This window comes from Phyllopteryx taeniolatus, chromosome 19 (genome assembly GCF_024500385.1).
Source record: "Phyllopteryx taeniolatus isolate TA_2022b chromosome 19, UOR_Ptae_1.2, whole genome shotgun sequence".
Classification (NCBI taxonomy): domain Eukaryota; kingdom Metazoa; phylum Chordata; class Actinopteri; order Syngnathiformes; family Syngnathidae; genus Phyllopteryx; species Phyllopteryx taeniolatus.
Window position 1 is genome coordinate 11450581 of NC_084520.1, and position 15590 is coordinate 11466170.

The 15590-nt window shown below is 42.4% G+C and overlaps 1 protein-coding gene across 7 annotated transcripts in view; it reads right to left on the bottom strand.

The window, feature by feature from the left end:
• Positions 1-1919: 1919 nt before the first annotated feature.
• raraa (retinoic acid receptor, alpha a) overlaps positions 1920-15590 on the bottom strand; it is a 172919-nt gene continuing 159248 nt past the window's right edge. For 6 of the 7 annotated variants that reach the window (XM_061755520.1, XM_061755522.1, XM_061755523.1 and 3 more), the window contains 6 exons: positions 11436-11577; positions 6108-6268; positions 5847-6023; positions 4760-4964; positions 4422-4580; positions 1920-3629 (listed from right to left, as the gene is read on the bottom strand). In XM_061755520.1, the coding sequence (XP_061611504.1) occupies positions 3433-3629; positions 4422-4580; positions 4760-4964; positions 5847-6023; positions 6108-6268; positions 11436-11577 (1041 nt within the window). In that variant the 3' untranslated portion in view covers positions 1920-3432. Of the gene's footprint in view, positions 3630-4421; positions 4581-4759; positions 4965-5846; positions 6024-6107; positions 6269-11435; positions 11578-12891; positions 13032-15590 lie in introns of those variants that run through there. The other variant, XM_061755526.1, reaches the window with a different exon arrangement.

The following is a 15590-nucleotide window of genomic DNA, read 5'->3' on the forward strand; positions in this document are numbered from 1 at the left end:
AACTAAAATGTCACACAAAAGGTATAATGAAGTGATCTAATCTAATTTTACTCACAAATTAACGACGCAACGTGAAATCTGGGCCGGTTTAGTTGAACACAAAGCTATTCCGTTGCATGAATGGCAACAAGCGGATACACAGGTCAGTTGTACCATAGTTGCATGTCTAGTGGCATCTAGCGGAAGCAGATTTAATTGTTCTGTCACTATACGTCGCTGACATAGATAGATGTACAAATATGTATTTGTAACAAATGTAAAATGACATGGAAATGTGTAATGTCCCGCACCACAGTGGTTGGGAATCACTGCTATTATCACAGAATCAAACTACAAAACATAATTACATGCATGAACCACACAAACACGTCGGTTTATTATTAAATGTTGGTTTTATTTGTATTTTTTGAGATATTTTTGTTTTCTTTCTTCTTTTTTCCCCAAAGTCACTTGATAATCTTGACAAAAAAAAAAAAAAAAAAAAAAAAAAATTGCAATATAGTCCATACTTCTCAAATGTGTGTAATCCAGATGAGCCGTGGAGAGAGAGAGAGTCAAGTTGTGCGCTCTTTTGGACAGTCCTGCATGACGAGGGAAGCAGCTTGGACCATACGGATGTCGCTGGGTCTCTTTCAGTTTTTTTCTTGTGTGCGGGCATGTGACTGAAGGAAAAAATCAGGGCTCAGTAGCAGTGTGTGTGTGAGAGAGAGAGGTGCAGGTGAGTGCAGTACAGAACATATACAAAGGACAGGCCAAGCATACAAAATGATTCCTTCCTGAGACGTTGGCGTGCGTGCGTGTGTGTACAGTAATGATGGCCTAATGACGATGGAAGTGAAGGCGTTTTGGTGTAAAGTGATCACAGGGTGCAGGGTTGTTCAAAAAGTCATTCTTGAGGGGGTACAAATCCGGTCTCGCCACTGTAATGTATTCTTATTCCATAAACTACAGCAGGAGTGGGGAACATATGGCCTGTGGGGACATTTGATCCGGCCCGCCATGTAATTCTGAAAAAAAAAACCACATAAAATACCCCCAAACATTGAACACTTGATCATATTTTTTCTGTAAATTTAGTATGGCCATCAATACAGTGGTGCCTTTTAATTCATTCCGTGACCACGCTCGAAATAATCATTCCCCATTGAAATGAATGGAAATGCCATTATTCCATTCAGAACTCCCCAAGAACATTTTGGGGCATGCATTTTTGAATAAGGAAAATAGTACTCTAATATTGTACTTCATTAAAACATAATTTAAAAGAATGTAAAGAATTACACCGTTTGTGCATCGTGATTTCATGCTTCAATTAATTGTGCTGCTCCTTCTGGTGTGCCCGGTGACAGTATAATAGTCATACAGACAAAAATGAGTCACCCCCACTCTGAGACTCAATAAACTGCAATATTAGTCATTTTTTGCAGAATATATGCCTGTGAGTATTGTGGTATTGCCCATCTACATGTGTTGGGTTACCATTTGTGTTGAAATATCCATTGCCCAAAAGGTTATAACACCATTGACTATTGATGCTAATTGTTAGCACGTCTATTGCATTTTCAATTGTGGTCGCATTAAGCTAGCGGAGGCACATCAAAGGCAAAGTTGTTTAGTTGTTTACACTACAACTTTGTTTAGTTTGAATGTAAACTTCACCTGAGAGTGGCATTAAACTGCTTGAAGCCTCTTCTTTTTTTTTTTTTAAAGAATATTGCACTAGTTTAACCCAGTTTCCTGTCACCATAAAGCACTCGTATCTCAAGTTTTCGCTTGAAGAAAAAAAAAAGAAGAAATGACTGCCTGACAGCTTGTATCTTGAAAACCCCGTTAGGTCTGGTCACTTATATCTCAAGGCACCACTGCATAGTAAAAAAGGTTCCCTTCCCCTGCACTAACATTTCTGATCCAATCTGCGATTAGTGAGACTTGTGTTTTTAATACAGTGTGTACAGTACACCATTCTTCACATTTGAACTCTCTGAAGCTGCAAACCTGAGCCTGGCAAGCTACAAGTGGCATCCACGTTTTTGTTTTTTGTTTTTCAGAGAGCAAAAGAAAACACTACATTTGATTCTGCTACGTGGCCAAAAACAAAAACAAAAAAAGAAACAAACAAAAAAACGAGCGCTACTGTAGCCATTGATGTTATGGACACACACACAGAGGGGTGTTTGTGAACAACAACCACATTGTGGACAGCCAGTGACGGGGGTTAAGGGTCTGTCCAGTATTTAGTAGGACACATAACATGAAAGAACTTCCTTCAGTAAAGTGTGCTCAAAATGTATTTTTTCTTGAATCACAAACCCAGGAATAAAACACATAAAAGGTATTCTTAAAAAAAAAAAAAATCATGTGAAGCCTAAAACTCTTCATAGTTTTTAAGAAATTAATACAGCTTATATACACAAACTCAAAAGGCTACTTAAAATACACCTTAAAAATGAATCTTCATTAATTGGATTTCTTGAAAGGACCTGTGACCATATCATACAACCAAGTTCATACAATCATTTTTTTCCATATTCCTGGAGGCAATAAAATAAAGAACCTGGAAGAGTAGGAATAGATGCTCATTTCATTGCAACTTATTTTCTGTGCACATTAGTGTGTGTGTGTTTTTATGTATATGCGTTCGTGTGTGTGTGTGTAGTCAACTGAGGACTGGAAGGAAATGGCATTCTCTTTTGCTTGTTTTTTTTTTTTGTTAAATCAGAATAATGTACACGTGTGATCAAACTAACTTTTTTTCCTCTCATGATGGGCAAAACAGTGAGGGAGTACAACAATCTGTAATCTCAGAAAACACGTTCTCGTTACGGCCTTCCATTCAATCACAATAGTTCCTTAACTTTTTCTATATATTTATATATATCTTTGTGTACGAAATCTGTTTTTTTTTTTTTTTTTTTTTTTTTTTTGAAGCTGGGAAAAGAGAAAAGACCCAGAGTCTCTGAGGAGGAAGAGGAAGTGGAGGAGGAGGAGGGTCTTTTGACAAGTCCCGAGCTTGTAGTCTGCATAATCAACAGCAACAACAACAACAACAACAACAACAAAAAAGTGTCTGGTGTTTGTCAAATCTGTCCAGAAGTCTTGTCACTTCCCATGCCGGCCGTTCTCACTTCTGTACTGCACACTGCATTCACCTGACCTTTCCAACTGCTTTCTGGAGAATGGTGGAGGAGCAGCAGTGGAGTGAGGAGGAAGAGCAAAAGGAGGAGGAGGAGGAGGAGGAGTCAGCAGTGTTTACGGTGAGGTCTCTGGGTGGCGGTGTGGATTTCTCCCCCCTCACGTAAGGAAAAAGCAGAACAGGAGGAGGACGGTCTCCCTCCGTCAGCAGTCAAGACCTCCTCCTTCGCCTCTTCTCCTCTGATCAACTGGTGTGAGCGAAAACGGGAAAATAAAAAAAAAAACCAAGGTGGGCCGTTACTACGGCGATTGTGTGGCTGGACTACTTTGGGCGGAGCTCGGGGACAAACTGGGGCTGCAGCTACCCGGCGGCGTGCCGCAGGGACGGCCCCCCGAGGCACCGCTTTCTAGGCCCTCGGAGTTCTCCAGCATCTCCTGGATGAGGGGAGGCATGGAGCCCGGGATCTCCATTTTCAGGGTGATGACACGCTCAGCCCCTGTATCGAAAAAGAAAAACAGTTGGATTTGTTCATATCTTAGATATTCAGAATAGTCTTAGTGCAAAGTGGTAAGTATATTATTGACAGTGATACATAATGACAATGAATTGTAATAAATGTATCTATGCATAAATGGTTGTATTCACATCAAAGGTTAAAGACAAAAATAATGAAATGTAAAGGCACTAATAATATATTATCACATATTCTACAGACAAGAATGAACAATGAGTTCAATTTAAGAGGTATAACTGGATAGTATAATGCTTAGGACATTTGTTAATATGCATAATCTGAATAGATTTATTGGTTTCGCAATGCAATAGTGACCTAACAATTTATGGCAGCTGAGTAGAATAAAATCAGGAAAATATTCATAAAATGATGTAGCTATATTTTTCAATTAATCAGTAAATGATTTATGCTTTTTGTCTTCTTAAATACAAGGCTACAATATTTAGTGTGACCTTCAGTTTTGTTGCACTTGTGTTACATAATATACCAATAATATATATATATATATATATATATATATATATATATATATATATATATGATAAAAATATATACAAAAAGTAAACTGGCAAAAAACAACCTCAAATAAAAAATTACTGAAGTTGCAAGAACCTGCCTTTTTAAAACCTAAATGGAATGGAACACTAACGTCAAGCTAATATTTACTCTTTGTCAAGTTAACATAAAAATGTTAATTGAATTTATGTATGTTTAGAAATGTCCTTAAAAAGCCTAAATCATATGACTGATGTGTCCCTAGTTTGGGGTGCGTACCCTTAGCGCTGATGCTCCTCAAATCGGTGATCTTCATCAGCATCTTGGGGAACATGTGCGGTTTGTGGGGCCTCCTCTTCCTCACGTAGATCTTCAGTGCCTCCAGAAGCGGCTCCTGCAGGATGTCCACCTTCTCTGCTTGTTCCAGATCCTGACGATCTGTCGAGGGAAAACACAACAAGTGGATCACTTGTCCGTCACGGCAAATGACCAGAAACCACTACTAGAACACAAAATGGGGCTTCATTTCATTCAGCTGAGGGTGACACTGCTGTGGGAGTATACAGTAAGTGTTCAATGATTTTGGATTTTGTTTTTGTTTTGTGAATGCCGCCTACCTCCGCACAGCAGACAGATGGCGCTGAGCAGCCCCGTCTCGGCATCGTCCATCTCCAGCGGGATCAGCTGGTTGGCGAAGGCAAAGACCAGGTCGGTGAGCGGTCCGAAGCCGGCGTTGTGCATCTGGGTGCGGTTTAGCGTGAGTCCGTCTGAGAAGGTCATGGTGTCTTGCTCTGGGGTGTAGCGTGTACAGATCCGCAGTATCTGTGGACAAGGGAGGATATCAGTGAAGGAAACAAAGCTGAATAGAGCAGTGGTTCCCAAACTGGGGCCCCTTGACAACCAGGGGTCTGGAAGCTGTAGCTGTCCACAACATTTAAAAAAATATATATAATTATTAGTTATGTCGTATCATTTAAAAAAATACATCTCTACCTATTGGGAGTGACACGCCAATGAAACAAACCAATTATTCCTTAGCTTTTGGGCAATTAAAGGGGAGGTTGCCAGAATTTTTTTTTTTTTTTTTTTTTAAACCACCACGCCTGAGGAAATGCCATCAAAAACCTGTTCTTCGTCTTGTCTTTGTTGTTTTATAGTTTGAGGTTTCAAAAAAAGAAATAAAAAATTAAGTCACTGTTCTGCTTGGTTTCTTTTCCCAAAATGCTCGTTTTCTCTGCTCGTTGATCAGAAACAGGTGTTTCTGGTGAAACCAACTTATGTTCTTCTGCTGATTACTAAAGAATGGGAAAAGGTAGAAACAAACCTGTTCCTGGTAAAGGAATAAAGGCTACTCTTTTTGGTAGGTTTAATGCTTACATTATCACAGAACATGATGTTCTGTGGTTCTTGAAAGATCAGTCCAAATGCTCTAAAACAGCTGGCAACGTGCTTTGAAAACGGTCCTCGGAAAAATATCTCCTCAGTCACCCTGGACCCAAAAAGTTTGAGAGCCCCAGAGATGTGCTGATAAAAGAAGTCTTATGCAAAAACATAACAGCGAGCTCTGAATGTGGTTCACATCTCTGCCTCAAAGTAGGACAGCCTGACATTGAGGATTATGAATATTTAAAATGTACGCTCGTCAGCCAGCTGCAGGCTTTCATCGCATGTAGGCTGCGTCTAGGACCACTCGGTCGTTCTCACCAGGATGTCCAGACAGGCGGCTTTGAGCAAGGTGATCTGGTCGGCGATTGTGAGCGTCGTGAAGCCGGGAAGCTGCTTGGCGAATTCCACTGTCTTGATGATGCATTTGGTGGACAGCTCGCTGAACTTGTCCCAGAGGTCCACGTCCAAGGACACACGTCGTTCCGAGCTGTTGTTCTGTCCGCACACGAGGACAAGCGCGGTTTAATTACACGCTCGGGGTTGCGACTTTGCGACGCCGCTGGCGTCAATGCGACTGACCGTAGTGTATTTGCCGAGCTGGCACAGGGAGGGGAACGTTTCCTTGTGGGCCTTGCGGACTCTGTCAATCATCTGCTCGGTGTCGGGACTCAGCACGTAGCTCTCTGTGCACTCCTGCTTCTTTTCGTCCTTCTTCTTCTTGTTCCGGTCATTTCTCACAGCTACAGAGAGAAAAAAAGAAAAAAAATGGTTAGAAGGTAGTTCAATTTAATTGCCGTTACAATTATGAGGGGGTCTTTGAAAAAAAAAATCCCCCCTGTAAGTAGTCCCTGGACCCAAAAAGTTTTAGAACACCTGAATGAGAATATACAGTATATCTATGATGACTATACAGTATATCTATGATGATTGTATGAAATATTTATATAGTGGAGCACTGTTGTGAACAGCCAAGCAGAATACAACACAAACAGCAACCAGACTGTCCTTATCTGATGCTGGGTGATATTTATCAAAGAGATGATGAAGACAAGAAAACGCGCAATAATCCCAAAGAGTTTCCCTCCAGGCAAACTGGCAGAATACAATGTGCACAGCCCAAATGACCAAAAACACGAGACAGCGCATTTAGCATTGGAATCCCATTACATTACACCCCACCATCCATTTCCCCCCCGAGCCGTCCAAAAGGAGGTGAGGTTTAGCGTGTGCGTGGGTGGTTTGGGTGAGATGGGGTGCTGCTTGATAAATAGCAGAGGGGGATGGCGCTACCCATAAGGCTGACAAATTACCACAGCTTTCATTAGGGCGTGCTGGCTAATCTAATAACATAATATGACAAATATCCCGCCTCTAATGGTTTTCAAAGGGTGCGGTTGCGGAGGAGAGAGCGGCTAAAGCCTTCCAGCACTCTCTCTGTGTTGAACAACACATTCCCCCTTAATGTGGCAGCACGTATCAATGACAACAGAGTTATATTCCCCCCCCGCCCCCAAAACAGCATTCTTTGCACTTTAAATCATCATCACCCTTTTCCTTGCTAATCTTTATCATCATGGTCGTCTCCTCTGCCCCGAGGAAACTACATTTCCCCCACCTGGTGACCTTAGATCCGATTTCTCGGTTTTAATCCTAACCTTGACCATTAAGGGCCAGAACATTCTGGCTGATGGGAGATCAGTGACGGAAACAGAAGGGCCTGGCCGGGGGCCATGGCGGGAAGCGCTCCTCTGCGCCGCGACTCATTCATCAGCTCGCGTACAGGCCTCCCCGCCTAGAGGAACATGAAGGCGGGAGGCGGCTAGAACTCTGATGATGTTATTCAGGGGTGGGCCGTGCATTTGGTACCTTGGTTATTTCTTAATACCACCACCACTATCACATCACAATCATAGGTATATTATTTTCAGAATGAATCATAACTTGAATAATTGGCTTCTGGAAAAAAAAGGTCAAAGCAAAACCTCTGCCTTGATGCCTCGAATGGATCGTGAAAATAGTTGGCAAGATGGCGGTGAGCCAGGAGGAAAGAGTCTGGAAAAGACTGAATGTCCAAAGTTAACAAGGAAGATGAAGCTCAATGTGTACCACAACACGACAACATGTTTACAATTGCCAACACGAGGTAACATAGCAATGCTAAATAATTTAATATAGCCTACCATCACTAGTTAGAACATACTGCAATGCCCTCGAAAAGTGCAGATTAGCATGAGATGCCAACACACAGATGCCAAATCTGATTGTACAAAACTATGCCATAACTATGCCGGGCCCAGCAAGAAAATGAGGATTAGCACTGGTATGGTGGGTTAGCGCTGTCGAATGTGACAAGGAATCTAATCGAAAAACACATGATACGGTATGCAAATGGAACATTAAACATCTTCAAAGTTGCGCAGTAGAAAGTAGCTTATTCTAATTCCGCCTATAAACACCATCCCACGCGTTCTCCCGAGCCCGCTTATGAGGACAGTTACATAAAAGTGGAGTAAAGCGCTGACCATATTTGGGTCAAAGCCCATTTGCGGCATTGACTGCGTATCTGTGCCACAACACCCTCGATGTCCAATTAATTCCCAAATTAAAGTGGGGCATCCCTTAGCGGCACGGACATTACCCGCTCTGACAAATTGGCAGTGCGATCATAAGCCGCACAACACAATTTAATGAAGTCATTAAAGAACTATTAGGAATGACTGGCGATCTGTCACACTGAATTGCCACATGCAATAACTTGAGGAGGGGGGCGGAAATGAAAGAAATATGGCCTTTTGTTTCGTATTGTTTTTGTGAGTGCATGCAAGTAATATATCTTAGACAATGCTATTAGAGGAACTTTATGTATGACTTTTTTGTGGCTTGATGCTTGTTTGTGTTGAAATGTTTTACGGGAGATGGCGTGAACAGAATGCGGTAACGCACGCACACACACACACACACACACACACACACACACACAGCCATCATTCAGTCATTTGTTCTAGACATGAATTCCTGCCAGAGCCTTCAGTTAATAGACAATTCCTGTTAGTGCCCGTTTGTGTGTGTGTGTGCGTGAGAGAGTGAGAGGTGGGGAGACGGGAATAATTCGAGTGAAGGAAAATGAAAGCACTGGCAGCTCGTCCATCACACAGATTAAATTCAATGAAAAGATAAAAATGTCAATGTCAGTGCACAGCCTGCGACGACACTGATGAGACTTTCTCTTTCTTTATCCTGCAAAGCTCCCTCTTTGACGCCCTCGCGAGGTTTCGTTGACACTTGCGCGCCATACATTTTTCTCTGCCGTTCTGCTCTCTTGGTGCTGTTGCTACAAAAACGTTTTGTGAAGGGGGACTGTTTTTTTAACAACAACAACAAAACCCTTTAAAAATCCAAAAGTAGTGCTCTGTTGCCATCTTGTGACATCTCAGCACTAAGGAACTACGTTGAAGTGAGTTGATGAGCTTCATTTGGTCAAAAATAGTGCTGTGCCACCATCTTGTGGCATCTTGGTGCCAAAGAACTACATTGATGTGAGTTGAGCAGCATCATTTAGACAGAAATAGTGTTTTGCCATCATCTTATGGCATCTATAGGCAATCATGAACCTTTTTAGGGGGGCAATTTTTGCTTTTTGCAGGAGGGTTCAGTCTCGATCAGGGCACTATCTACAGTATGTATCAGTGAGCGTAAAAACATGATAAATGGTTCATTTGAAAGTAGTAATTGGTACTCCTTTTGTTCCAAAGCCAGTGTCCTCGCACCTCTTTTCGAAATGAAAAAAGGGTGAGCCATTTGTTTTTAAGGTTATCGTTGCTTAAAATGAGATTGAGAAGATATTAACTTGTCTTAGGATCATAGTTTGTGGTTTATTTAGTGATTCAATTATTATTACAGGCGGTTCTAAACAGGGGGGTTTCTACTATTTGCAAATTTTTGCTATTTGTAAGCTCACTGCAAGGTGCTGCTGATGGAGCGATACAGTAGGGCTAAGATCATTTCACATCCCCCCTCCAATCCTGTCGCTGGCGCTGTCCTCTTTGGCACGGCCACCTGGCTGCAGGCCTGGCGCTGTCGTCTGGAGCTGTCTGCCGGCGGAGACAAGGTCACCCAGACGTCCCCTGGCTCGCACAGGAGGTTGACCTTCTGTGTGCGGGCGCCTTTGTCAGAGAGCGTGTGCCGCTTTAAGCCTTTTGAAGCTATATCTTTATTCATAGACACCTTTTATTTGTGTGCGCGCGCACGTGAAGTGTGTTAATGTGTCGATGTATGCGTGACAGGCAGAGAGAAGAGAACGAGGGAGAGAGAGAGAGAGAGAGAGAGAGAGAGAGAGAGAGAGAGACTCCCTACTGGGCCCAGATGGCATGCCTCTTCTTCCTCACCGGCTCAGATTCGCTAGCCAAAGTCACCGCTGAGGAGACGGGACAAGCAATCTGCACAATCTGACCACAGTACATAAAAAAAGAGGCGAACACAAAAGGCCAAATAAGTGGAGCATGGTTGAAATCCAGCAAGCAATCTTGTTTCCATTCAAGAATCAATTTGAGAAGTTTAAAGATATGAGACCTTCCCACCACTAGATGGCTCTCTGACTCTACTTTAAACTATGTGCCTGGGAGCTGGCTGTTGAGATCCCTCTAACCATGATTAATGGCCCCATTCAAAGGTAAATAGCTCAGAGGATAACTTCTTTTACTGTAAACCACAGAGCTGTGGCATGGGGAGCGCCCTTGCGCCCGCCCTGGAAGGAAGATGCGCTAAATAGCACAGGGAAGACGGAGAAGCAGGGAGGGGAAAGACACTTTCTGACCATCATAAACATAATAATTGAAGCGTGTTTATGAGTACAAATGGGCCGCGTATACACGCATCGGGGTCATGTACAAAATGTCATCAGGCTGAGATACAAAGCCTGCTGCGCTCTCTGTTGATCACACCTCTGCCAATTATTTTATCAAGTCTAGCTGTGTGTTAGTGTGAGAGAGACTGTGTGTATGTGTGTGTGAGAGCGTGTTGTCACACAACCCCCCGGGTGGTGCGCACGCCTGTCACTCTCCGCAGGTGAGAACATATTCATCACGGTCTGACAAGGCTGGCGTCACACTGACTGTTACTGCCAGACTGCATCACGTTTACACTGAAAATGATCGGCGAGATGCGTTCACTCCAACAGGAGCATTATGGGATATTCCAAATTCAAAATTAACCTAAAATGCACTATAACCTTCACAGGTGAACTTAATTTGACCTGTAAACTTCTGAATGTCCAATTGTTCAACGTTTCAGTATTTTTGTTAAACAACTTGCTGTTCTCTAAAAAAGGTCTGAATGGAAAAATCCACATAATCGATTCTTCTACTGATTATCCCATTGACTAATCAGATTAATAAAAATTTATTTGACATTATCAAACAAAATGTGCACGTGAGGTGCAGGCATTATTGTCATGGGGTCGCCATCTACATTTTATCTGTGACTTTTGAGTGTGTATGGCTTTAAAACACAGGGCCTGGCCTGGTGAGTGATCATCTTCTTTTATGCATTGTTTCCTCCTTATTAACTTATTTCTACAGAGTGATGCTTAGGTCTGTGGTAATATTAGTCATGTTGAAAAAATGAACCCTGCAAAGCTTTGAAGCAGAGATGTTGGCTCATTAAAAAAAAAAGAAATTGATTAAATCAAGTTATTCAGTTAATTGTTTTCAGGCCTATGCTGCATAATTAAGCGCAACTTATATGTGTTTCAGTGGCGAGCACTTCGCAATGCAGCATTTTGAGACTTTCTACTATGGGGAAAAAACATGCAAACACATCTAGGATTAAACAACTGGGATGAACTCTCTCCCCCCCTGCAAGCCAGATGTGACAGAAAGGCATTGTGGGTAGGGCGGTTGGTGTACTCACATTCCTTGGACATTCCGACTTCCAGGCACTTCTGAAGCCGACAGTACTGGCAGCGATTTCGGGTGACTTTGTTGATGATGCAGTTCTTCTCGCGGTGACAAGTGTACACCATGTTCTTCTGGATGCTTCTCCGGAAGAAGCCCTGTGTGGTGGAAAGAAGAGAGAAAGAAAGGATTAGGGACATCTGATGACAATTGCCTCACATCTCACTATTGTTTTCCCTTTTCATCACGATCTGACATAAAGTCCCTGATGACGTTTCATAAATATTCCAGTAAAATAGGCCAAGCAGAGCGGTTATGGCAGCTGCTGTTAAAAGGCGATGCACTGCCAAAATGTCGATAAAAGGTTTAATCCCTGGCGTAGACATTGACAATTAACTGTCACCATGAGGTTGCTCTGCAAAGGCTTTTGTCATGCTTATCAATGTGGAAATTGCGAGAATTGAAGATCTTATCATCTAATGGGAGGTAAACATGTAATCCATGATCCTATTAAAGACATTCCCCTTCTATATCACGGTTCATCCTTCACGTCTGCTATGTCGAAGATTCCTAATACTAATTATGCACCATACGAACTTTTTGGAGGCGGCACGGTGGTCGACTGCTTAGCACATCTCCCTCACAGTTCTGAGGACTGGGGTTCAATCCCCGGCCCCGCCTGTGTGGAGTTTGCATGTTCTCCCCGTGCCTGCGTGGGTTTTCTCATTTTATTAGACAAAATTATATCGTTTGGTTCAACATTTTGATGTTTAAATATCCAATGTTTTATTTTTTTCTAGCTGCCGCATATGTTTTAAAGTACAATTGCAAGCTGGAGAGAAGACTGGATCTGATTCACATCTGGGTAGACTATTTAATTTTTTTAAATCATTAGGCTTTACACTTTCAGGATTTTTGGGGCCTATCACCGATCAGGGAGTTTAAAAAAAACGATAACCGATCACCGATCCGATCACAAGATGGAGCAATGTATCTATTTAAATGACTTATTCATTTACTTAATTGCTCAAAAAATTATATTTACAATAAATATATCTTCACCTATATATGCCAGTGGGGCATAGTGACAGACAAAACAAGTAAATGCTCTTCTATTAGAAGTACATACAGTAATTAATGTATCCACTTTTTGCGACATTTTTGTTTGTTGGTGTGCCGTGAGATTTTTCAACTGTAAAATATGTATGTGCCTTGGCTCCATAAAGGTTGGAAATCATTGCTCTAATCAGGTCATGTATTCTAATCAGTCAGGTCAAACCAACATTACATCATGACAGAAGTAACGGGTGCTAACTTACTGTTATTAAATTACTTTATTGTAATTACATTACTTCACACACACTGGAACTTTAGCGCATGATTCGACAAAACGCTAGCACTAGCTTGTGAGGCTACATAACGTTTGGTTGCCTGCTTGCGAGCTGTATCGTATTAAAATTGTGTGAACATACCACAAACAGTCCTGGAATTAAAGTCCTCTCCCGAGCACCGGTGATCACCAACACAGGTTTTTCCCCATTTAGTTCTCATAATACACACGACGCGATCGATTGTTGTTGTCGTGGTAACGAGTGTATCCGGTCGCGTTTGAATTGACAAGATAAAGCCCAGTGACCGTAAAAAACGGGATGCGGTGGTATCGGAATACAAGATTTTATTGCAGTAGTCTGACATAGTGCAATCGTGAAAGACCAAATTTGTCTTGTAGTCTGAGCCACGCATTAAGTGTTGTCTGTCTCAGACGTGTTGTGTTTTCTGTCCCACACCGCCGGCGTTTAAAAAAAAAATTTAAATAACTTTATTGGTGGTCAGATATTTACAGTACTACGTCAAAAGACACGCGACAAGGCTAAAAATAAACTAGATTTTGGATTCAAATAAAATTCAAATATTCAAATAATATCGGTGTAAAGTCTAATAATCATGTCACACCAATAAAAAACTCAAGCTTACACACACTGATGAAAACCCAGAGTCCTTTTCTCATGTAATGATGTCATGTAAAATAATCCAAAGGCTGCAAGGTCACATCAACATTGTGATTGGGGGGGGGGGAATTGTTCCATTTCCTGTATTTCCCCTTTTGAACGGGACAGGATATAAACAAGTGCAGTTGATTCATTAAACATTTAAAACCATTTTATTGCAACTGCACACTGCAATGAGATCATCCAGCCCGGTCCTAAATGAAAAAAAGATGACAGCCGAGACATTGTCATTTTGTAATTCAAAGAAACCGTTTTAACACACCGCGTGCCTTTTAAGCCATGCATCAGCCCTACAAGCACCAATAAAATCAATGTTCACCTCAGTGGCTGCATTATTGCAGTGTCAAAAAGATAAAAAGAGGTTAATGCAGATCAGCTACAAGTGAGTAAGCCCTGAGAACTTATGCAAGCACGCCGCTGCACACATGCAAAACAGGTCAATGTCGCTATTGATCAGACGCAGTGGGACACTAGCGTTTGGAGGGGCGACGGGTGGGTTGGGCCAGCCAGGGCAGCTTCCAGGGAGCCCCCCCATCACACCGCGGGATTAGCGTCGCTTGCCAACAGATGGCCGCTGGGCCTAAACCCGCAAATTGCTTTTAACCGATGGCCATCTTTCGAACCCCAGCAGAGCGATTCATGCTTCTAACAGCGGTGAGAGGTCAGCGCAAGCAAGCAAGGCCTTCTCCGATTTGTTCCATAAAATTGTAATCATTTATTCCCAACAGTCTTTTCTTTTCAATTTAATGTGTTTCTTTTGGCTGCACTGCTTCCAGTACGTATATATTGGTGTTATTCGTCCAGTCAGATTTCAGCCACAACATGTTGCTATGTCAATCTAATCTGCCAAGGGCCTTCACAATCAGTAATGCTGGCCCAAGTAAATTTAACTATATTAGTTTCTTTCCTTAAGTGGCTTGAAAGCTTTGCACCTTAAAATAAAATGAAAACAATTTATATTGTTATAATAGGTCATGGATCAACACACACAAAAAAATTTATGCTATACAATATGTGCCAAATAGTTTTTTTGTATTAAAGTGCACAAAATAGGTATTTTGTGTTGTTTAAAGAGGACCTGACCTGTCAGAACAATAAATGATGAATAGTAAAGAAAAGGGAAAAACTGTAGCGCATATACAGGTTAACCTGCTCAATAGTCTGTCCTGCTAGACATGGTTATTTTACACATGTGTTTAAACACACTGTGGATGAGTATGTCTATATCTGAGTGCATTAGGTAATACGACACGTTGCGATGACCTCAATTTTGTCCCTCCCGGAATGCCGTAGGACTCGTCAATCAATCACTCCTGTGAATGACTGGGATGAAAGACAATACTCACAGGTCATGTTATTAGATAAAAATTGATTGTAAATGGCATAGTTGTGTGGTGTTATGCTGTCTTTTTGTACAGTATTGATGGTTTCCATAACTGCAACATGATAGTGGTGGTATTAAGAGCGGGATTAAGTCCGGTAAGTCCCCCACTGAAGGCCTAGGTAGCGAAACGCACGACCACACAATGGTTTCTAATAAAGAAAAACCAAGAGGGCACGTGTACACACACTACTCAACGACCTAGCGGCACGAAGCCGATTAATGATAGTGTGCTTCCTTCCAGCTGGTCAAGGAGCTGTCTCAATCCGCCATGGATCACCTAACTAACTGCTTTCATGGAAGGACTTACATCTGCTTTGTTGTTGTTGCCAAAAGGGTGAAAAATGGATAAAAAGCAGGTCTGTCCACTAGATGGGGTAACTTGCTCTTCAACAAGCACACAAGAGGAGAGGCTGAGCCATATGCGTGTGGTTTGTGTGCGTGTATCATGTCCCGTTTGATCCAACGGCGCCCCGATCCTGACCTCGTTGTCACCAGGGGATTGACCTAGTCCCTCCCAATACCACCAGGCTCAGGTGCCCTCTGACAGCACCGCCCCCCGCTTTACTCGCCGCTCGTGAGCCAGTTAATTGTTCCCGCCCCCTTCCTTTTCTTTTAGGAGTCATTGCTTCCTGCGGCCCATAAGCCTCTTTTTGTAGCTCCGCTTAATCCACCTGGCGACAAGAGCCCTCAGCGGGCCCGTCAGCCACCCTGCAGCTTCAGAGGAGATGAGCGCCACGAGGAAAGGGATGATAGGGAGGCGGGGTTTGCCAACGGTGCA